The 24,190-nt window shown below is 44.0% G+C and overlaps 1 protein-coding gene across 2 annotated transcripts in view; it reads left to right on the plus strand.

Annotated features, from left to right (window-relative positions):
* Positions 1-23,961, plus strand: part of HSD17B6 (hydroxysteroid 17-beta dehydrogenase 6) — a 40,396-nt gene extending 16,435 nt beyond the window's left edge. Inside the window, exons 2-5 of one of the 2 annotated variants that reach the window (XM_082741826.1) lie at positions 13,028-13,357; positions 14,914-15,172; positions 20,047-20,210; positions 23,521-23,961. In XM_082741826.1, the coding sequence (XP_082597952.1) occupies positions 13,045-13,357; positions 14,914-15,172; positions 20,047-20,210; positions 23,521-23,738 (954 nt within the window). In that variant the 5' untranslated portion in view covers positions 13,028-13,044 and the 3' untranslated portion in view covers positions 23,739-23,961. Of the gene's footprint in view, positions 1-13,024; positions 13,358-14,913; positions 15,173-20,046; positions 20,211-23,520 lie in introns of both variants that reach the window. The other variant, XM_082741827.1, reaches the window with a different exon arrangement.
* Positions 23,962-24,190: the final 229 nt, after the last annotated feature.

Raw genomic sequence — 24,190 nt, forward strand, 5'->3', positions numbered from 1 at the left:
TGTTTCTTGAGAAAGGCTTGTACCGCTATATATTTTCCTCTCAGGACTGCCTTTGTTGTGTCCCACAGATTTTGAACCGTTGTATTTTCATTATCATTTGTTTCCATGATTTTTTTCAATTCTTCTTTAATTTCCCGGTTGACCCATTCATTCTTTAGAAGGACGCTGTTTAGTCTCCATGTATTTGGGTTCTTTCCAAACTTCCTTTTGTGGTTGAGTTCTAGCTTTAGAGCATTGTGGTCTGAAAATATGCAGGGAATGATCCCAATCTTTTGATACCGGTTGAGTCCTGATTTAGGACCGAGGATGTGATCTATTCTGGAGAATGTTCCATGTGCACTAGAGAAGAATGTGTATTCTGTTGCTTTGGGATGAAATGTTCTGAATATATCTGTGATGTCCATCTGGTCCAGTGTTTCGTTTAAGGCCTTTATTTCCTTGCTGATCTTTTGCTTGGATGATCTGTCCATTTCAGTGAGGGGAGTGTTAAAGTCCCCTACTATTATTGTATTATTGTTGATGTGTTTCTTTGATTTTGTTATTAATTGGTTTATATAGTTGGCTGCTCCCACGTTGGGGGCATAGATATTTAAAATTGTTAAATCTTCTTGTTGGCCAGACCCTTTGAGTATGATATAGTGTCCTTCCTCATCTCTTATTATAGTCTTTGGCTTAAAATCTAATTGATCTGATATAAGGATTGCCACTCCTGCTTTCTTCTGATGTCCATTAGCATGGTAAATTCTTTTCCACCCCCTCACTTTAAATCTGGAGGTGTCTTCGGGCTTAAAATGAGTTTCTTGGAGGCAACATATAGATGGGTTTTGTTTTTTTATCCATTCTGATACCCTGTGTCTTTTGACAGGGGCATTTAGCCCATTAACATTCAGGGTAACTATTGAGATATATGAATTTAGTGCCATTGTATTGCCTGTAAGGTGACTGTTACTGTATATGGTCTCTGTTCCTTTCTGATCTACCACTTGTAGGCTCTCTCTTTGCTTAGAGGACCCCTTTCAATATTTCCTGTAGAGCTGGTTTGGTGTTTGCAAATTCTTTCAGTTTTTGTTTGTCCTGGAAGCTTTTAATCTCTCCTTCTATCTTTATTTCTTTTTCAGGTAGTTCATTATTATTATATTGAAATGCAACTGATTTTTGTAGGTTGATTTTTTTATGCTGCAGTTTTACTGAATTTGTTTATTCCAAGGGTTTCTTGGTGGAATCTAGGATTTTCTTTCTTTTTTTCCCCTTAGCTCCATACCCACCTCTAGAATTTTCTATATATGTTAAACCATCCTTGCATTTCAGGGATTTGAAACTGGAGATCATCCTAGGACCCCCCACCCCATCCAATCACTAGGTCCTAGGGCATCTGCCTCTTGTATATTTCTAATTGCTCCCTTCTTCCTCATACCCACTGCATGATCAACTCTTTTACTTCCTGCATGTTTTTGTTCAGATGTTTGTTTCTCAGCGAGGCCTACTCTGACAACTATATTTAATGCTGTAAACCGTCCTCCCTCCAGCCCTCTTGATCCCCCCTATTCTACTCTTTTTCTTTTTTTCCAAAGTGCATATCCTCTTCTAACATATTTATTATATCTATTGTTTATTTTACTTTTTAAAAAGTTTTCTTAAAATATAATTCACATATACAATTCATACATTTAAAGCTTATAATTCAGTAACTCCTAATATATTCACAAGTTGTGGGATCATCACCAAAATCAATTTTAGAATATTTTTATTACCCTAAAAAGACTTCTCTTACTCTTTAGCCATCACCTCCCATTTTCCCTCAACTCCTTGAACCCAACCCTAGGCAACTACTCACCTACTCTTTGTTTCTATAGATTTGCCTATTCCGGAAATTTCTTATAAATTGAATCATACAGTGTGTGGTCTTTTGCAACAGACTTCTTTCACTGAGTGTAATGTTTTCAAGGTGCCAAAGGAAGTGTACCATTTTACATTTTCACCAGCAGTGAATGAGGGGTGATCACCTAATGCAGTGGTTGATACTGCATTAATTAAGCTAAATGTTTAATTAGTTTATGTTTAGTTTAATAAGCTAAATGTTTATTAAATGTATGGATGAGAAAATGTAGGGTACAATCTACATTGTTTAGCATGCCATCCAAGGACTTTCCTGATCAGGTCCTTAACCTATTTTCCCAGCATCATCTGTGGCTACTCCATGGCCTCTAGCCTTACAGACCTCTCTGCCTTCTCCCATCCTATTCTGGCAGCCTGAGGTATACTTCTTGTCCTTCTGCTTAGTGTGCTGAGCTTTTGTTCACCTCGAATACTACTCTGCCCTTAAACCTTTGGCATAATAGGTGCTTTCTCTTGCTGTTCTCTCCACATTTTCTTTTTTTAAAAAATTAATTAATTAATTAATTAATTAGTTTGAGAGAAAGAGCGAGAACATGAGAAGCAGACTCCCTGCCAAGCAGGGAGCCCAATGTGGGACTCGATCCCAGGACTCAAGGATCATGACCTGAGCCAAAGGCAGTCCCTTAACCAACAGCCACACAGGCACCCTCTCCACATTTTCTTAATAATTTTATTTCTATTTCTATTTCCCCTCCTAGTTCTGTGAGCTTCTTAAGGACTGTCACTGTTCTATTCATCTTTTTTTTTTTTTTTTTAAGATTTTATTTATTTATTTGACAGACAAGTAGGCAGAGAGGCAGGCAGAGACAGAGAGAGGAGGAAGCAGGCTCCCCATCGAGCAGAGAGCCCAATGCAGGGCTCAATCCCAAGACCCTGGGATCATGACCTAAGCCAAAGGCAGAGGCTTTAACCCACTGAGCCACCCAGGTGCCCCTCTATTCATCTTTGTATCCTCTGCACTTACCCAGGGCTTGGCACATGGTTGCTATTTCATAAATGTCTGTTTCGGTAAACAAGTAGAGGAAATCACAAGAGCAAAACCCCAGAGCAAGAAATCCACCGGCAGGTTTTAGAAAACAGTGAGTTTTCCAACTGGATTGTGTTAAAAAACAAAACTCAACTAAGTAAATTTGAGGATCTAATTGACTCTGTTAAATGATTCATGGATTGGGCAGTATCCCATCTTGCAAGGAGAAGGGAGCTGCACTAAGCTTGGAAGAAGAAAGGTTTTTAAAGGCACAAGGAGGGTATTAAAAAAAAAGAAGAAGAAGAAATTTGTTAACAGGGAATGCATTCTTTAGGCAAGGTTGCCTTCCTAAGGGAGATAGAGTCTATGGAGGATTATCTCCTAGTGTTGACCAGGAAATTCCATTTTGGCTGCTGAAAGGTTACATTCCTGGAGAAGTTGAAATTGTAGTTAGCTTAGGTATTAAATCATGGTTTACTGACATGGGGCCTTAACATAAGTGACTCCATTTGGGGCCTGTGGTTTTCTTTTTAACATTCCCCCCTTCCAATCAGACCCTCAGTTTAAGTGAGAGATGTGATAAAAAAAAAAAAAAAAGTTTTTTTTTTTGAGATGTCCTAAAAATTAAGGCATCAGCGCCACTCAGCTACTATTCTGTAGTTTTTGCAGCTGTTAACAAACAAAATTCAATAAATAAATTTAAAGATCTAATTGGCTTTATTAAATGATTCATGAATCAGGCATCATCCCATCTAGAGGGGAGCTCAGAAGAGCCGTGCAAAATGGAAGGTTTTTATAGGAAGGAGGGTGGGGCAGGAAAGTTATTAGCAAAAGAAAAGGATTATTCTAGGCAAGGTTGCTTTCGCTTAGGGGGAAAGCTGGGGGTCTTACCTTGAAGATCTCCTGTCTTTGGAGGATGGAGAGGGCCCATGTGGCCAACTAATAGGTGCCCATCAACAAATTCCTGATTAAGATTATATTTATGGGCTATGTTGAAACTGTAGTTAAATTAGGTATTAAGCCCTGGTGTGGGGCCTTAACTAAATGCACAGTTCTGGGTCTGTGGTTTCATAGCTTTTGTTGATCCTTTGTTTGGTATTCACTGGTCATGACTTTTTTTCCTTAATCTCTGAGATATCCACAGGTTACAATCTCAGGTTCACGATTTTTGAGTTAGTAATCCTCTTTGTGCTTTTTTTGATGTTCTAGTCTTAGGGAGGTCATTTGTTTGGTGGTTAGTGGCTGCGAATGTGCCTGTAAAACTTTTGAGAGAATATGACACACTAGGAATAATGGAGGGCCTTGTACACCCAACTGAAGTTTTAGATTATTTTTAGTAGGTCCAATGCTTTTCAGGTAGAGCATCAGCAGAGCTGTGCTTTGGGAAGATTAAGCAGACAGCATCATGTAGATGAGAGGGGAAGGGACTGATCCCGTAGGGATAGTGAGAAGGCTTATATGATAGGCCAGGCAACAGGCACTGAGTGTTGAAGGCTTGATTGAACAATGAATGTGACCGTAGGAATGAAGAGGAGGGGACAGGTGCTCTGGACACAACCAAGCCTGACTCTACAGCCTCATTTCCTCAAAGAATGCATTGGGCCAGGAAGAGGAAGTGTCAGAGCATTAAGACTAAAATGTAATACAAATAGAAATTGGGAATACTAGAGGAGAAGCACTTTTAGGAGATAAGATGATGAGTCTGCCGTGGGTATACTGAGTGTCTAGCTAAATGTCTGGCAGGAGAGTAATTCAGGAAATTAAAAAACTATAGGACAAAGCCTCAAGAAATGGTCAGGTTGGGGATACAGATCTGGGCAGCTCTGTGGAGGTGAGAGTTGGAACCTTAAGAGGAGACAAGATGGCCAAGGAGAGAGTGAGGAACAGGCAGGGAAGGATTCTGGGACAGAACACTGGGGAATCTTTGTACTTAGGGTGTAGGAAGGAGAGGAGGAGCAGACTAGGTGGAAGGGTTGGGTCCCCACAAAATTGGGTACCCCAATAATGGGTCTGTGATTAAAGGAGTGAGACTGATACAAAGGGAAAGTCAAGCAAAGCTTTATTTCACGCCAAGCATCAGGAATCAAACCTGACGGTCAAACAGACCGGTCTGGGCGGCCCCTACAGAGAGGACAACCCCTTCCTGTTTTCCAGACTAACTTTTATAGAGCAAAGGCCATGTGGTTGGGCCTGGCCACACACAGGTGGCCAATGAAATTGTAACACACAGAGAAAGCTGCACAGTCATGCTAGGCGACCAACTGAATTACAATTTACCCTAGTAGACATTTGAACCAGCCTATCACCTAGTTCAGAATTGGCACCCAAAAGGTGCCCAAAGGGCAGGGCCCATACTCGTTGGTAGCTAGGAGACAGTATGTGCCCCCACTGATTGAATACCTTCACCTGGCCTGACCCACCCTTGTACTGGTTTCCCGAAACTTGCTTTTAAGTAAGTTCCCCTGGAGGGTTGTGGGGGGGAGTCAATTTAAGTTTTACAATAAAATGGCAGTTCAACCAGGTTGGGGCCGCTCGGCTGAATAGGCCCTTACAGAAGGGAAGGGGCGCTGTGATGGAAGCAGGAGAACCAGGAGAGCGGAGTATCTCAGAAGTCAAGGGAGGAACGTGTTCCCAGAATTGGGTGGTCGAAATGAAGCAGGTGATGGCTTCTGACTGTGAGAGCAGGAAGCTTAGGTGGAAAAAGTAGGCCGGAGCCAGACCGTGGGAAGTCTTCTAGGGGAGAGATAGTATGGCGTGGTGATTTGATCCAGTCTCTACTACTCACTCTCTGTTTGACTTTGGGCATTTCATTTCATTTTTGCCTTAATTTGTGCCTCAGTGTCCTCATCTGAAAAGTAGGCATAATGCCTGCATGTACGTTGTGAGGTTGTATGTGTGTGTATGTTGTTTTGAACAGTGCCTGGTACAAGGAAAGTTCTAAATTACTGTTCACTATTATGATTATGTGCCAAGCTGAGGAGTTTTGACTTTATCTGTGGGTGATGGGGTCATGGATAGGCTTCAGCAAGGGCATGGTATGGTCAGAAAGCAATCTTCTCCTTCATCCAAGATCCAGTTGGAATTTGGGAACCAGATACAATTACTAGAAAAAAGAAAGTGCTAGCTATTGTAGTGATATCTGAGAAGGAGGAGAGACAAAAGGCTTTAAGGATTGTCTCCTTGGTCCTTGGTGAGCCCTGAGTTTCCGGAGAGGGATGGGGATGGGAGGTGGAGTACAAGGGGTTGGGAACGCATGGGCAGGGAGACAATAGGGGGCCTGTGCATATGTTCTTTGAATATTTTGACCGTATGGGGTAAGAGAGGTTGTCATTTGGAGGGTGGCAGGATAGCATGGTCTTAGGGAGGAGGAAAGACAAAAGAGCAGTCCAGAGTACAGAAAATATAGAGACATTTAAAGCAAGGATGTCCTCAGTGGACATGGCAGCTCCTGAAATGAGAGACAAAATGTGGGTATGAATTAGACTGTGCAGGCTGTTGGTTTAGAAATGAGGATGACAAGGTAGTGTAGGGGCCTATTTAGCCAGAGCGGCCCCACCCCGGTTGAACTGCCATATTGTTGTTTATGCAATAAAACTTAAATTGATCCTGCTCCCCCCCCACAACTTACTTAAAAACAAGTCCTGGAAACCAGTCCCCGGTAACAAAGTCCAAGTACAAGGGTGGGTCAGGCCAGGTGGAGGTATTCAATCAGTGGGGGCACATACTGTCTCCTAGCTACCAACGAGTATGGGCCCCACCCTTTGGGCACCTTTTGGGTGCCAATTCTGAACTAGGTGATAGGCTGGTTCAAATGTCTACTAGGGTAAATTGTAATTCAGTTGGTCGCCTAGCATGACTGTGCAGCTTTCTCTGTGTGTTACAATTTCATTGGCCACCTGTGTGTGGCCAGGCCCAACCACATGGCCTTTGCTCTATAAAAGTTAGTCTGTAAGGGAGAGAGGGGTCGCCCTCTCTTGTAAGAGGTGCGGCCCCAAACGTTCGGTTTGATTCTTTTTTTTTTTTTTTAAAGATTTTATTTATTTGACAAGTAGGCAGAGAGGCAAGCAGAGAGAGAGACAGGAGGAAGCAGGCTCCCTGCCGAGCAGAGAGCCCAATGCGGGACTTGATCCCAGAACCCTGAAATCATGACCTGAGCTGAAGGCAGAGGCTTAACCCACTGAGCCATCCAGGCGCCCTTGGTTTGATTCTTGATGGTTGGCATGAAATAAAGCTTTGCTTGACCTTCGCTTTGTATCAGTCTCACTCCTTTAATCACGGACCCATTATTGGGGGACCCAACAGTAGAGCTTATCTGGATTTTGGCAGGGAGGCAAGAGGTCAGCTCATCTGTGGAAGGAGAGCCCGATGAACATGAGGCTGGGAAATTGAGAAGGTTGGAGATTTGGAATGGGTCTTATTGGGAACACACAAGGGGAGGGTCAGATGGAGGCAAACAGAAGGTCTGCCTTGTGTCAGCAAAGTCCAGCGGAGATGGGGTATTATTGATTTGCTGTGGAAATCGCTGGTTTGTTTTCTAGCCTTTCTCTAGTGCCACTTGGCAGCTGGCAACGAGGGAATGTGGATAGTAAAGGCTTTGGGACACCAGTAAAACACCCCTCAAGTGGCTGGCCCCAGGACCTACACTGAATAAGGAGGCAAATGAAGCCATAAGAGGACCGTAATAATATGAGACTGAGCAAAGGGAGGGCGCTGTAGGAGGAGGGAGACAGGGAGAGGTGAGGGAAGGAGGGGGAGAGATACGAAGGGGCTGTAGTCAGAGAGGGCAGTTTCAGCTTTCAAGATCTTTGTGGAAGAGCAGTTTCAAACGATGATGAAGACCAAGGATGGCAAGGGTCCGGCCTGAAGTAAAGAGTAGATCTTAGTTTGTGCATTACGGTTATGAAGGTGTTTTCTGAGTTCAACTTTAAAACTCCTTAAAGAAAATTAACCAGGTGGTGTCCTTTGGATGAGAACGAAAGAGACAATACGGTGTGAGAAAGCTAAGTTCAGTTGATGGACAGGAAGTGAGAAAATGTCTAGAGGTGCTAAATCAAGAAATAGTAGTATAAACATATAAATCTCCTGGGTCAAAGGCAGAAACATAAGTGATTGCATGGCTTTTGCAGACAAATGGTTATAAAACCAAGCAGGCCACTTGGGGTTTGATCTTTGAAGTACTCAAGGCATATTTAGGGAATTTGATTCATGTTCAGGTTTGGTGCCCGGAGAGTCTCTCTGGCCTGGCATGTCTCTTCTATGAGTGCAGTCCTCTCGCTGCTGGCTATGCGGTTGAAGAGTAAGACCCCGGAAGGCTGTGCAGCCTGAACTGCTCTCTGATGGGGGAAATGGATTTTCATCTTTGATTAACATCAGGAAGTGACTCTTAGTCAATAAACAGACAGGAGGAAGCCCTGTTACTATAGCACACTGGAGAATGCAGAATGCAGGTGTACAGGAGAGCCAGAAGCATCTGGCTAGAGAATGGAAAGCTCTCAGGTTGGAGAGAGAAAGTTGGGAATGGGAGAGAGATCATGGGGAGGTGGAGGGAGAAGGGAAAAAAGGAAGTGGGGAGAGGGAGGGAATACTAAAGTTGGGAGGGGGCTAGGGATAGTGTAAGTCTAAGGAATTTTGGAAGCAGGGTTTCCAGGACCTTGAGGGGCAATAGCTATTGTTGGGAAAAGGTCATTTATTACTGTCTAGTAAAACCTTAGTTATGAGACCCTTTAGATGTTTGTCAGTGGGTCATAGGCTTGGGGGATGATTGCCAACATGTATCTTGGGGAGCAGAGATAAGGGAAGTTTCTGAAAGAAAATTTTTTTTTAAAGATTTTATTTATTTATTTATTTGAGAGAGAGAGGGAGAGAGAGCATGAGAGGGGAGAAGGTCAGAGGGAGAAGCAGACTCCCTGTGGAGCTGGGAGCCAATGCAGAACTCGATCCCACGACTCCGGGACTCCAGGACCATGACCCGAGCTGAAGGCAGTTGCCCATCCAACTGAGCCACCCAGATGCCCCAGAATTTTTATATGTTTAAGTGGACTTACAGGGTCCTGTGGGTCGGGCTGAAATTGCCTTTTGGCTTTAATGAACTGTCAGCATCCAGGCAGCTGAGTTCCTAGAGGAATGTCACTCCGCCTGTCAATGGGCTGTAAGTAGTAAGGAAATTTAATAATTTTCCTTCTGCCTTTGTTTCCTATGTCAACTCTATCTACCGGAGATAGCATCAGATCCCACAGGTGAAAGGTTCAATCCTGCAAGACTGCCCCCCTCCCCCACCCCCCACCCCATCCCCAGCCCCTACTCAGATGCCAGCCGCCAGCCCAGCTTATCACCAGTACTTCTGACTGACAGGCTACACATTGGAAGTTCCAAGATCGCTGGAAGTTCCAATGATTCCCTTTTTGGGTTCTATTAATTTGCTAAAAGCCCTCACAGAACTCACAGAAATGCTTAACTCTACAGAACAAACTGGAGGTCTCCAGGGGAGAGGGGTGGGTGGGTGGGCGGAAGGAGTGAAGGGGGCTAAGAGCACATTTATCACAATGAGCACTGAGTAATGTGTAGAATTGTCAAATCACTATACTGTACACCTGAAACTGATGTACCACTATATGTTAACTCTACTGGAATTTAAAAAAAATCAACTCACAGAAATATTTTTTGTGCTACATTTCTGGTTTATTATAAAAGGATATAACTCAGGAACAGCCAGATGGAAGAGATGCGCAGGGCAAGATGTGAGGAACGGACACAGAGCTTGCAAGCCCCCTCTAAGCATGCGGCTCTCCCTTAGTCTCCATGTGTTCACCAACCTGGAAGCTCTCTGGACCCCATTCTTTTGTGTTTTTGTGGAAGCTTTTTTTTTTTTTTTTTTTAAAGATTTTATTTATTTATTTGATAGAGAGAGATCAGAAGTAGATGGAGAGGCAGGCAGAGAGAGAGAGAGAGGGAAGCAGGCTCCCTGCCGAACAGAGAGCCCGATGTGGGACTCGATCCCAGGACCCTGAGATCATGACCTGAGCCGAAGGCAGCGGCTTAACCCACTGAGCCACCCTGGCGCCCCTGTGGAAGCTTTTTTTATGGAAGTTTTTATGGAAGCTAGGCATGATTGATTTAAATCATTGACCTTTAGTGATTGGACTCAATCTCCAGTCCCTCTCTCCTTCCCAGAGGTAGAGGGGTGGGTGGGACTCATTCCAACTCTGATCACATTGTTGGTTCCCTCATCCTTAGGCCCCTAGGTAGCCTCATTAACATAATAAGACAGCTTTGTTGTCCTCCCTTAGGAAATTCTAAGTGTTTTAAGCATTGTTCAGGGAAATGGACAAAGACCACATATATATTTTTATTTATAAATCACAGCATCACAACCCTTCATTCTCTTGTAGCTACTGCCTTCTTTTCTCTCCTTCCCAGACTCTTATAAAAGGAGTCTCTACTTGGCTCTACTTATGCCCTCCAGTTCATTCATTCGCCCACTGCTGGCTGGTTTTTACTAATTCCCTAAGAGTCCTGTTTAAATCACCAGTAACCTGCCAGTATTCAGTGGAGCTCCGTGTTGAGAGCTGATCCTCATTAAGCCCCTCTTCCCTTAGCTTCCTTTGACTTTCTTTCTACTACTTCTCTGGCTCATTCGTCCTGTTGCTCTTTTTCTCCCTTTGTGCCCCCCACCCCCAGGGTATTTTTTTTTTTTTAAGATTTTATATTTGTTTATTTGACAGACCGAGATCACAAGCAGGCAGAGAGAGAGAGAGAGAGAGAGAGAGAGGAGGAAGCAGGCTCCCCGCCGAGCAGAGAGCCTGATGCGGGGCTCGATCCCAGGACCCTGGGATCATGACCTGAGCCGAAGGGAGAGGCTTTAACCCATTGAGCCACCCAGGCGCCCCTTTGTTTCATTTATCTATCTAACAGCATTTATCCAACCACACAGCCCCAGCTGTATACCCTTCACTGTGCCAGCTGCAGAGGAATCGATAGCCTGAGCTCGCAAGGGCTTCATAGTCTACAAGTCGGAGGAAGCAGTGTGATGTCATGATACGCTCAAGTACAGGCTGCAGCTGGGATGTGGGGTGTGGCGGGGGGAGTGGTCCCTTTTGTTTGATCAGGGGTCGGGTTAAGAGGGGTCCAAAAGTCTTCTGCCTGGACCCCTCTCCCCCTCCTTTGCCCTGAGCTATACTTCATCTCTCAGTGCTCATCTATAAAATAATGCGGCGGTTGTGGAGGTGTATTGCTCAGATGTCTTTTCAAGAGAATCTGCTTTGAGGAGTCAGGTTGACTCACAGCCCCCAGCTATTGTTTTTGGATCTGCGATGGCCTGTATACTGAGGCACGCTTCTCCTGGGCACCCCCAGCTAGTGACGGAGCATGGTGGCAGCAATGGAGCCCAGCCAGTTCTGCCCAGTGCAGGGTTCTACTGGACAGTCTCAGCTCAAAGGCCCCCCATTTGCCTGGCTGAGACTTTCTGAGGGTCCTATACGTTAAGGAGCCTCCTCTCAACTCCTCCCTCCTCTTTCTCCTTTCAGAGGCTCTCAGACCTGCACCACCACCTACTCCTGCACTCTCCCCTTTATCCTCTCGTGTATTTTCCCCACCAAATCACTCACATGCCTGAATGTTTTGGCATTTGAACCTGACACAGGGATATGACAGGACCTGCCTTAGAGTGCTGTTGTGAGAATTCAGTGAGTTCGTATATGGGGACAGCTTAGAAAAGAGCCTGGTACACAGCAAGTGTTAGGCTATTGTTGTTGTTAGCTATTGTTACGATTATTTTATTACCCTTTAGATCTCAACTTCTATTTACTCTCTCTCCAGAAACCTCAGATCTCCTAGAGTGCTCCAGCAGCATGTTGTCCTTAATTCTGTTCCATTGCTTTGTTTTCTTGTTGGCCTTCACCCTTAGATGGTAAATTCAATGAATAATGGAACCTTGTTGGGTTTACTGTTGTTTATCCATGCCTAACATTGTGTCTGACTCATAGTAGGTGTTGAATTGGTGTTTGTTGAGTCAAAATGATCGTTGAGCTGAGTATTAATGGATGAGTGTTATTGGCCAAATGGGTGAGGACTGGGAAAGATGGGATTGTTGAGAGAATTGTGTACTGGGCCGTGAAAGGCCTGTACTGTGTGGGGTACTGGAAGCTGCTATGACTAAAGAGTGCATGCAAGAGGGATGTGGCAAAAAAAGAAGCCTAAGGAGTAAGTCAAGGGTCAGAGCACCTTGATGGCCTGAATGCCAAGCCAAGAGTGTGAATGGCATAGATTCACCTCACGCAGGTGTCATGTGCTTATGATGTGCTGGTGGGCTCATGCCCATCTGTGATGGTATCTTAAGTCCTTATGAATCATATGGTACTGCACCCAACACTATAGGTTGCCCCCAAATGGTGGCTGTTTCTCTAGAACTACATGAAGAAATGTAGGCCTCTCTGAACATTCATTTCAACAATGCATCTGATTGGTCTTTATTTACAAACTGCCTTGGCTGCAGTATCTCCCCTAGACAGTTGGGTCTCTTAACCTACGTCTTTGACTTCCTCACAGCCCTGTTAAATATACCTTCCACTCGCACTGTGGTACAGATCTCTCAAGCTAAATCTGCCCATCCTACTCCTCAGTGTAATACCTCCCGATAACAGCACACTCTGGTTGCCTGTAAGATAACGTCCAGATTCCTTAGCGTGGCCCAGAAGGAACGCTCTGGTCTGGGCATCTGGGTCCTCTGTGTGCTCTGTGGCACACCGTGCTGAAGTGCTTGTAGGCATCAGGAAGGCATGCTGCCCACCACTTCCTTCAAATACACGCTGTGGCTGCCTGGAATGTTCTTCATCTGGATCTGCTTCTTGAACTCTTAGCTATCTTACAGGAAGTAGTTGCCAAAACACTGCCCCCTGTGAAGCCATTTCTAACTTGTTAGGCCTCAAGTCCCACTCATTTGCAGCCTTGTCAGACTGTTTGTTTGTTGTTATGACACCGGCCACACTGCATGGCACTTGTCCTGTTATCTCCGATGCCCTCTCTGGACTGTGGCTTCCAGAGTATTGGTGACTGTGGAGTCCCCAGCCCCAGGAGCAGTGTCTGGCACATAGCATATCCTCAGTAGATAACTGGTTAAAGAGAAAAGGACAGAAGGGAATGAAAGCTGGTCTCTTTCTTTTGAAGCAGAAGGGAGTCCCCTCACCATGTGGCTATGCCTGGCGGCCCTCGTGGGCCTCTACTTCCTCCTGCGCTGGTACCGGGAGAGGCAGGTGGTGAGCCACCTCCGAGACAAGTACGTCTTCATCACGGGCTGTGACTCGGGCTTTGGGAACCTGCTGGCCCGGCAGCTGGACCTGCGAGGCTTGAGGGTGCTGGCTGCGTGTCTGACGGAGGAGGGGGCCCAGCAGCTGAGAGGCCAGACATCAGACAGGCTGGAGACGGTGATCCTGGACGTCACCAGGACAGAGAGCATATCGGCAGCCACTCAGTGGGTGAGGGAGCGTGTCGGGGACAGAGGTAAGGAGAAGTAGTTTCTCCTTTCATTTACTTGGGCATGAAGTTGTTAAAGTTTTCTCTCTGTATGTAATACCCCAAAGTAGGGCCTAAAAGGCTTTCTCATTTGAAGGATAGAGGTGATCTTCAGTGGTGTTTCATTTCCTTAACAATGTTTATCTTGAAAAATGAGCCAAATAGATCTGAAGCTATTATCTCTCCTTGCCAGTGGGTATTTATAACCATAGTTCTTTATGTTTATGTTTAAAGAATTTTCAAGGTATTCTTAAGAAACTGATCTTCTCCCCTTGGCTACCGTTTAAAATAGAGTCATTCCTGGGCACCTGGGTGGCTCAGTTGGTTAAGCGTCTGTCTTTAATTGAGTCCTACATGGAGGGGCAGGGGAAGGAGGGTCCCTGCTCAGTGGGGAGTCTGCTTCTCCCTCTCCCCCTGCCACTCTCCCTGCTTTTGTGCCCTCTCTTTCTGACAAATATATAAATAAATGAAATCTTTAAAAAAAAAAGTTATATTTAGCATACATATTTTATATGATAAGTCTTATACTTCTGGTATCTAATGTCTTTGTGAGTCTTTTTTTGCTTCTTTTGATTCTGTTGGTTCTTGCATTTGGTGTTTTGTTTCCTTCTGTATTTTGATTTATGACCATGAACTACAATTTTTCTTAGTAACTCTGGTGATTCCCTGATGCCTGATATAAAGATTTTTCCAGAGAGGATCCATGTTTGCTTCTATCATGTGCCAGGGGTGCTCAGAAGCCTTGACCACCTTGAACTTAATTCTTGGCTTGACATTTTTGGACCATCCAGATAGTGGGAATTGGGCTGCAAACTCTAATGAGAAATGGCTTGTAATAATGATTCCTCAGGGTTGGTAGGGATGATTCTTGCTCCCTCCCCACAACGGCAAAGTTCAAGGTGGACAGTGTTACTCTCAGTCCTTTGGAAGGACTTTCTATCTCATCGTTATATGGATAGCATAACCATTAAAGATCCCAGTTTAATGAAGAAAGTATTTTTTATTAGAATACCTACCTTATGTCCTGGACTTCATATCTTATTGTGTATTTTTTTGAGGCTATAAATATTGAAATTCAAGTTCATACTGGTTGGCAAATTCCCTCAAATCAAAAGCCAGCACCAATGTTCTCTTTATTGTCTCTGGATTCCTGCCTTTTCTTAGTTTTTGCCCTGACCTTCCTCTACTTTCTTGTTAACTGATGGATTTAAGAACATTAAAAAAAATAGGGGCGCCTGGGTGGCTCAGTCGTTGTGTCACCTTCGGCTCAGGTCATGATCCCAGGGTCCTGGGATTGAGCCACGCATTGGGTTCCCTGCTCTGCAGGAAGCCTGCTTCTCCCTCTCCCTCTGCTGCTCCCCTGCTTGTGTTCCCTCTCTCTGTCAAATAAATAAATAAGTAAATAATCTTAAAAAAAAAAAAAAGAACATTAAAAAAATATATTTTTTCTAACATTTTTAGTTGCTGTCAGCCCGAAGACGAATTAAGGTAAATAGTCTGTCGGTTTTGTCTGAAACTGAACTTCTGCTTTGACTTTGTTTTAGGACTCTGGGGCATGGTCAACAATGCAGGCATCTTCCACCCACACTGCTACATCGAGTGGCTGAAGATGGAAACCTATATGGAAGTCTTCAAAGTGAACCTCATTGGTTTGATTGAGTTGACCTTGAGCATGCTTCCCTTGGTGAGGAGAGCACGTGGGAGGATTGTTAATGTCTCCAGCATTCTGGGAAGAATTGCTTCCTTTGGAGGAATCTACTGTAGCTCCAAGTATGGAGTAGAAGCCTTTTCAGATATTCTGAGGTAACGCTCTTAAGTTAAAACAAAAGCAACAAATATGTCATAGGCACTGTGCTAATTGCTTTTGCCTACATTATTTTATTTCATTACTCCAAAAATCTTGATTTATAGATATTATTACTAGTTTGTTTTATATAGGAAACTGAGGCTCCGATTTAAGTCTCTTTCCCAAAGTTCACCGGCCGCAACTCAGATTTGGCAAAACTGTGTTTTGGCTGTAGGTCTTTGTTTCCTTCCACCACATCACACTTTGATTCTCAAGATTTAGCCTTGATAAAATTTTATTTCTCAGGGCACCTGGGTAATTCACACGGTTAAGCAAGCGTCTTATCCCAGGGTCCTAGGATCAAGCCCCACATCGGCCTCCCTGCTCAGCGGGGAGTCTGCTTCTCTCTCTGCCTGCTGCTCCCCCCCTTGTACTCTCTGTGTCAAGTAAATACATAAAATTTTTTTTAAAAATTTCATTTCTGAAGAGAAGATGACTGTCTTCTTTCCTCTTTACAGTGAGCCTGTCCTTGTCTCTCCATGGTGACTCTGACTCTCTTTGTCTCTGGGCACTCATCTGCTTTACTCTGTATCTCTTTTCTTTATCTAAGCACTTCTTTTCTTAGACCTTCTGTTCGTCCTCCATGGCCCATTATGGCCCTGGGTTTACCTCCTGGCTTTTTTTCAGGCACTGTTTCAGGCATGTGTTGCTCTGTCAGCTGCTTCCTTTTTATATTTCCCTTTACCTTTTCATTCCTAAGAGGGAGGACTCTGTTAGCTTTGTTTATTTTCTGTGTGTGCCAGGTGACCTATTCTGTGACATTTTCGTGTGCTTTATTATGTGCCAGGCACTGTTGTGAGTACTTCACATCTAACAGGTCATTTAATTTTCATAGCAACCCAATGAGGAAGGTCTTATTTTTATCCTTAGTGTGTGTGTGAGGAAACAGGGGCAGAGATTAGTAGGTCGCTATGGTCATAACACAGGTAGTAATAGAGCCACAGGGCTCTCTCCTCCCTGGTCCAGTTAGCTGGGGACACGATGGGGTAGTCACATGGCACAAAATATTGCCACACATACTCTCTGTTAAGCAGGAACTGACTTTAGGGCAGTTTCATTCTTGGAAATGAGCTGTGAGTATTTTAGGCACCATGTATTAGCTTCCTATGGCTGCTGTAATTTTTTTTTTTTAAATTTTAAAAAAAATTTTAAAAGATTTTATTTATTTATTTGACACAGAGAGATCACAAGTAGGCAGAGAGGCAGGCAGAGAGAGAGGAAGGGAAGCAGGCTCCCCACTGAGCAGAGAGCCTGGTACGGGGCTTGGGGCTCGATCCCATGATCCTGGGATCATGACCGGAGCTGAAGGCAGAGGCTTTAACCCACTGAGCTACCCAGGCGCCCCCCTTTTTTTTTTAAGATTTTATTTTTTTAAGTAATTTCCACACCCAACGTGGGGCTTGAACTCACAGCCCCAAGATCAAGAGTCACATGCTCTGCCGACTGAGCCAGCCAGGTGTCCTGTGGCTGCTATAATTTGGAGTGTCTGAAAACAACACATACTTATTCCCTCACAGTTCTGGAGGCCGAAGTCTGAAATCAGTGTTACTGGGCCCAAATCAAGTTGTTGACAGGGCCAGGTTCCTTCTGAAGGCTCTAGGGGAGAATCTGTTCCATGCCTCTTCCAGCATCTATGGGCTGTCAGTATTCCTTGGCTTGTTGCTACATCACTCCAGTCTCTGCCTCCAAGGTCACATTGCCTTCTGTTCCTCTGTGGGCCTTCAACTCTGCCTCTGTCTCTCTTATAAAGATAGTTGTGATTGCAGGCACCTGGTGGCTCAGTTGGTTAAGCATCTGCCTTTGGCTCAGGTCATGATTGCAGGGTCCTGGGATCAGAATCCACATCAGTCTCCCTGCTCAGCCAGGAGTCTGCTTCTCCCTTTCCTCCTTGCTTATGCGCTCTTTTGCTATCTCTCTCTCTCTCGAATAAATAAATAAAATATTTTAAAAAAAGGTAGTTGTGATTGCACACCCATATTATCTAGTATAATCTCCCTGTCTCAAGATCCTTAATTTAATCATGACTTCAGGGTACCACATGGGTTCCAGGGATTAGGACCCGGTATCTTTGGGGGCCATTATTTAGCTTATCACGTGCCATGACCGGTAGGTATCTCTCATAATACGCATATTGTATTATCTGCCTAGGAAGGAAATAGGGAAATAATTGAAGTCATGCGAGTTGTCACCATGGGACAGGCGCCTTGCTTGGCTTCCAGCCTAACTTACCTTCTGTCTGCCTCCACGGGGCTGCTGCCTGTGTTTCACTGGTGTCTCAGACCAAGAGCAAAGAATGGCCTTCCAATGTTCAAATCATGATTTTTTTTAGAAAATTCCAGTGTGCTCTAATTGTGCTAAGGCCAAACAGGGAAAGAAGTTCTGGCCCACACATGAGCTGGACTTTAAGAGGGAATGCAGATCTCACGGTGTGATGGGAATAACAGTGAGGAAGCCGCAAGGGGAAGTGAAATTCTAGGGCAGAAGCACCATGGGCTTACACAGCCCTCTCTCTTTTCCAGCACACACAGCCATTGACAGTTTTTCTCTGAGGCCCTACCATGGAAAGTTTTAGATTTTGCTTTGATAAGGGAGGCTTTTCCTTTAGAAAAGTCGTTTTTAACCTCTAGGTTGCCTCAGAGCCTGGATGGCTTATTCACACAGATTGTCAGGTCTCATCCCCAGAGTTCCTGACTTAATAAATCTGGACTAGGGGCACCTGGGTGGCTCAGTGGGTTAAAGCGTCTGCCTTCGGCTCAGGTCATGATCCCAGGGTTCTGGGATCGAGCCCTGCATGGGGCTCTCTGCTCAGCAGGGACCCTGCTTCCTCCTCTCTCTCTGCCTACCTCTCAGCCTACTTGTAATCTCTGCCTGTCAAATAAATAAATAAAATCTTAAAAAAAAAAATCTGGACTAGAGCCCAGTAATTTGTATTTCTAACAGACTCCCAGATGCTGATGTTGCCATTTATCTGGGGACCACACTTTGAGAACCATTCAGAGCTTTAGGGGGTCATGATGCTATGTGTTTTACCTTCTTATGGACCAATTATTTCAAACATTTCTCCTTGAAATCAGCTTGGGCTTCACCTTTTTCAGTGAGGCCACTTCAGCCTCCAGATTAGGGAACACCCCTCATCACTGTCCCCAAATACCTAGACTATACTTCTCCCATGGTACACAATGCCATCTTATTTCACTTGGTGAAGGCAGTACTTAGCACAGTGCCTGGTACATACTCAGCCCCCGGTAAGGATTCTGGAACTCTTTGTTGAACTAACCTGAATATTCTGGAATGACCAATGACTTGTAATTTTCATGCCCACCTCAGATTCCATTAATGGTCTTTTGTAGTCTTTGAATATATAGTAATTCCATGCTTCTGCAGGTCCAGTTCCCACTATCTGGTATTCTGTTCTTCCCCTTTCATCACGCAGAAATTTCCTCTTTATCCTTCAAGGCTCAAGTGAAACAGTCTCTCCTCATTGAAGCCTTCCTTGACTCCCTCAGAAACTCTCTGCCTTCTCCTCTCTACTTATGTAGCCCCTTGAATATCTCTCCTTTATAATTCTTTTTATTTATTTAAAAAGATTATTTATTTATTTATTTGACAGAGAGAGAGAGAGATCACAAGTAGACAGAGAGGCAGGCAGAGAGAGAGGAGGAAGCAGTCTCCATGCTGAGCAGAGAGCCCAATGCGGGACTCCATCCCAGGACCCTGAGATCACGACCCGAGCCAAAGGCAGCAGCTTAACCCACTGAGCCACCCAGGCGCCCCTATAATTCTTTTTTTTTTTTTAAAGGTTATTTGTTTATTGATTTGACAGAGAGAGAGAGAGAAGAGAGCACAAGGAGGGGTAGCAGCAGAGGGAGAGGGAGAAGCAGGCTCCCTGCTCTGCTGGGATCACGACCCTAGCTGAAGGCAGATGCTCGACCCTCTGAATCACCCAGGCGCCCCTGTAATTCTTTTGAGTTGTGTTAACAATGATTTGCTTACTTGTCAGACTCACTTATTGTGAGCTTTTTTTTTTTTTTTGAAGATTTTTAAAAAATTTATTTATTTGACAGACAGATCACAAGTAGGCAGAGAGGCAGGCAGAGAGGGAGAGGGGAGGAAGCAGGCTCCCTGCCGAGCAGGAAGCCCAATAAGAGGCTTGATCCCAGGATCCTGGGATCATAACCTGAGCCGAAGGCAGAGGCTTTAACCCACTGAGCCACCCAGGTGCCCCTCATTGTGAGCTTCTGAGGCAAGCAACTGAGTCTTAATTTTCTGAGATTGTGCATGTAAGATGCTTAGCACAGTAGCTGCCATAAAAATGCTAACTTTCTTTGTTCTTCCTTGTGTCCTTCATGGATCCCCTGTCTAAAACAGGGTAGGGACTTCATGACTCTGTGAAAAAAATGGATGTAGAATTGAATGGTTCTGGTAGTTTGTATAATCATGTCCCCATTGTTGGACCTAGGAAATTAAAAACATTTTTTTTTCCTTTTCCTCTCTTTTTCTTTATCCTTCAAAATATTCAGTAGAGATGTTTTTAAAAACTTGTTTTGTTTTCCTCCATGAGGGCACTGAAGTCATGTCTTTCAGTCAAAAGAGTTAACTCCTGGGGCGCCTGGGTGGCTCAGTGGTTTAAGCCTCTGCCTTAGCTCAGGTCATGATCTCGGGGTCCTGGGATCGAGCTCCACATTGGGATCTCTGCTCAGCGGGGAGCCTGCTTCTCCCTCTCTCTCTGCCTGCCTCTCTGTCTACTTGTGATCTCTCTTTGTGTGTCAAAAAAATAAATAAAATCTTTAAAAAAAAAAAAAAGAGTTAACTCCAGGGTTTGTATTTTCAGGCGTGAGCTTCAACATTTTGGGGTGAAAATTAGCATAGTTGAGCCTGGCTACTTCAGAACCGGAATGACAGAGCTGCAGCGGTGCCTGGAGAAACTCAAGCAAGCCTGGGAAGAAGTCCCTGAACATGTTAAAGAAGCCTATGGACAGAAGTTTTTTGATGCCCGTGAGCTTTTCTTTTCCTAAGATAATGGCTAACCTTGCCTGAGAAGGGGAAAAGAGGGTTGGTGAAGAATGGTGAAGATGGGCAGGTCCTCTGAGAACAAAACTCCTTAAACAAAGCCTTCGCAGGATAGGAGGTGTTGGGTAAGGTCCCATGGCCCTCATCGTTGGCTTGGTGATGGCTTTCATGGCTGGGAAGAGGTTGTATGGACAGCCTAGGGCCAATGCTCGTTCTGCCCTGTTATGTATGGGCTGGGCCATCTACATACTAGGGAGGCAGGCTAGAGGCCTGGAACCTCTGGGTCTTGAGAGGGGTGTGCGCTTCTGTAGTCTGGCGGGACTGGTGTGGGAGGCCTGCACAACTGAAGTACAGCATTCAGTATTGTCTACCCCTTTAGTAATAAAGGGCCCAGGCACAAACTCCATGCCTTATTTTTGGGGGAGGGAGGGGTGTGGGTAGAGAGGACTAGGTGAAGGCCAGCTTTGCAAGGCTTTATTGGCCGAGGCCAGAGACTGGACCCCACGTGCAGTGCAGTCTTCAGGAGCCTCCTGGGAGTGAGATGGTTCAATGTCTGTAAGAATGGCATTCTTATGACTAAAAGAGGAGGCAGTTTGGGGGTAGAGGTAAAGCAGCCTTCTTCATAGGAGTAAGTCATTCACCTTGGTGTGGGGTTCCATCTTCCTGGGGGAAGCGATGGTTTTTCTTCACACAAAGGAGTCAGCAGTTTGCCAAGGCCAAAGGGAGCAGCTCGCCTTTCAAAAAGGGACCCTGTGATGGGTGGGTCCCAGCAGCCCAGGCACTGGCTTTGAGTGATATTGTAGTCCGGAGAAAAGAAGGCAGACAGAGGTGTAGACAGAAGACTCCCGACCTCCAGCACTGTCATTCTGTCATTCACAGACATTCTGGGTGCATCAGGCCTAAGAGGGTCACGATTAGCAGAGGGGGGAAAAATTGAATCAAGAAAAAAGCTGTCACAAAACAGTGCCTGAGCCTCTCAGAACTCATAGCAAGCTAGGGAAATATCGTTCCCAACATGGCAGAGGGCCATCTGGATACATAGAGTTTGACAATAGAAATTAAGAGGAAAATAGAATTTATTGCAGTGACTATACATAAAAGTACATATAGATATAAAAGGAGATATATATATATGTCTGTCATGATTTAAAAGTAGTTACAGGATGCCTGGGTGGCTCATCAGTTAAGTGTCTGCCTTCAGCTCAGGTCATGATCCTAGGGTCCTGGGATTGAGTCCCGAGTTGGCTTGCTGCTCCTACTGCTTGTGGTCACGCTCTGTCATGCTCTCTCTCTGACAAATAAATAAAATCTTTTAAAAAAAGAATATAAAAGGAATTGGAATTGTTCAAAGAGTTATTATCAATATAAAGTTGTTAATAAGGTATTTTTTATTCTTTTTCTTATTGGTCCTTTAAAATTGGTGTATATTTTATACTTATAGCATATCTTAACTTGGATGCTAAATTTTCCTAGGAAATACTTCATCTGTAGATTAAGAAAATTTAGAGTCACTGGAGCATTATTTATAAGAATATAAATTACCTTATTAACAATTTCACAATGATAATAAATACTGAAATGGTAGTATTTTGGATATGGAGGATTAAATAACTATTTTTTTTTTAAGATTTTATTTATTTATTTGGCAGACAGAGATTACAAGTAGGCAGAGAGGCAGGCAGAGAGAGAGGAGGAAGCAGGTTCCCTGCTGAGCAGAGAACCAGATGCGGGGCTCCAGGATCCTGAGGCCATGACCTGAGCCAAAGGCAGAGGCTTTAACCCAATGAGCCACCCAGGCACCCCAAATAACTATATTATTAAAATTAATTTCATGTGTTTTTTTTTCTTTTTTTAGGATTTGATTTAATTATTTGACAGACGGAGTCCATAAGTAGGCAGAGAGGCAGGCAAAGAGAGAGAGGGGAGCAGGCTGGCCGCAGAGCATAGAGCCAGATGTGGGGCTCCATCCCAGGACCCTGGGATCATGACCTGAGCCGAAGGCAGAGGCTTTAACCCACTGAGCCACCCAGGCACTCCTCATGTGTTTCCTTTTTAAAATATTTTTAACTTTTAAATTTTTTTAAATTTATTTTTTGAAAAGATTTTTATTTATTAATTTATTGGACAGAAAAAGAAACAGCGAGAGAGGAATACAAGGCGGGGAGTGGGAGAGGGAGAAGCAAGCTTCCTGCTGAGCAGGAAGCCTGATTTGAGTCTCGATCCCAGGACCCTGGGATTATGACCCAAACTGAAGGCAGCTGCCCAACCATCTGAACCACCCAGGTGCCCCCTGTTTTCTTTTTTTTTTAAGTGGCAACTAGAAAATTTAAGATTACATATGTGGGTCTCATTATTATTTCTATTGGATAACACTGTAGATTATTCTGATCCATGGACAACTCCAAAAATACTAAAATGTTTTCCAGAAATAGATTTGAGTTTTATTTTATTTTTTATTTTTTTAAAGATTTTATTTATTTATTTGACAGAGAGAGATCACAAGTAGGCAGAGAGGCAGGCAGAGAGAGAGAGAGGAGGAAGCAGACTCCCTGCTGAGCAGAGAGCCCGATGCAGGACTCGATCCCAGGACCCTGAGATCATGACCCGAGCCGAAGGCAGCGGCTTAACCCACTGAGCCACCCAGGCGTCCCCTCGATTTGAGTTTTAAAATGAAAATTAATTAAAATTTAAAAATTCAGTTTTTAGTCATACTAGCTATATTTTAGGTCTTAAATAGCTACATTTGGCTAATGGCTGTCACTGGGAAGCATAGATCTACAGCCTAATCCTTGTAGAAATCAAATGTCGTTAGATTTCTGTGGCTGTATAGCAGGGTCTTAACCTTAAAATATAAGGAATAAAGATTTTATTTATTTATTTGATAGACAGAGATCACAGGTAGTCAGAGAAGCAGGCAGAGAGAGAGGAGGAAGCAGGCTTCCTGCTGAGTAGAGAGCCCAATGCAGGGCTCGATCCCAGGGCCCTGCTGGGATCATGACCTGAGCCGAAGGCAGAGGCTTTAACCCATTGAGCTATCTAAAATACAAGGAATAAGATTGGTGCACCTGCGTGGCTCAGTTGGTGAAGTGTTTGCCTTTGGCTCAGGGCATGATCTCAGGGTCTTGGGATTGAGCCCTTGTGTCAGGCTCCCTGCTCAGTGGGCAGCCTGATTCTCCATCTCTCTCTGCCCCTCTTCCCCGCTCATGCTCTCTTTCTCTCTCAAATAAATAAGATCTTGTTTAAAAAAAACGCAAGGAATAAGATGGCTGACCACCATTTCTCTGTTTGTATACAGATTACAATGGCGTCAAACAAGAGCTGTTGAAATGTAGCACAAACCTGAACCTCGTCACTGACTGCATGGAACATGCTTTGACGTCTGTGTATCCCCGCACTCGATACTCAGCTGGTTGGGATTCTCAGTTTTTTTTCATTCCTCTCTCCTATTTACCTACATCACTGTCAGACTACATACTGACTAGGTCCTGGCCCAAACCAGCCCAGGCTGTCTGAAGAAAACTGGTTTGATTGCTCTCCAAATGAAGAAGACAAAAGTCCGAAATTGATACTTAGTGTCTCAGTTCTCCTTATTAGGAACTAACATGTTTATAGTCCAGATATCCAAAGCTTATTCCTTGAGGAATTTTTATTATTTTAAGAATTTTTTGATGAGAATATTTCCAAAATACATCATTCTTCTTTGCCTGTTAAACAGAATAAACAGAAAATAATTCAACTTGTTTTGGTATTATTTCTTTATGTTAATGAATAGTTCTGGGCTATGATAACACTATTGCTTGAGGACTATTTAGAAATATATGGGCTTCTTTATCCTTTTTTTTTTTTTTCAATGGTACTTTTTTTTTCTACTCTGGTACTTTTAATAAATATTTCATTTTGCTTTCTTCTCTGTTTGCCAGCTATTTTTGATGATGTTTCTTCTTGTTTAAAAATAAAAGATTTTT

This window comes from Mustela nivalis (genome assembly GCF_964662115.1).
Source record: "Mustela nivalis genome assembly, chromosome: 7".
Taxonomy (NCBI): domain Eukaryota; kingdom Metazoa; phylum Chordata; class Mammalia; order Carnivora; family Mustelidae; genus Mustela; species Mustela nivalis.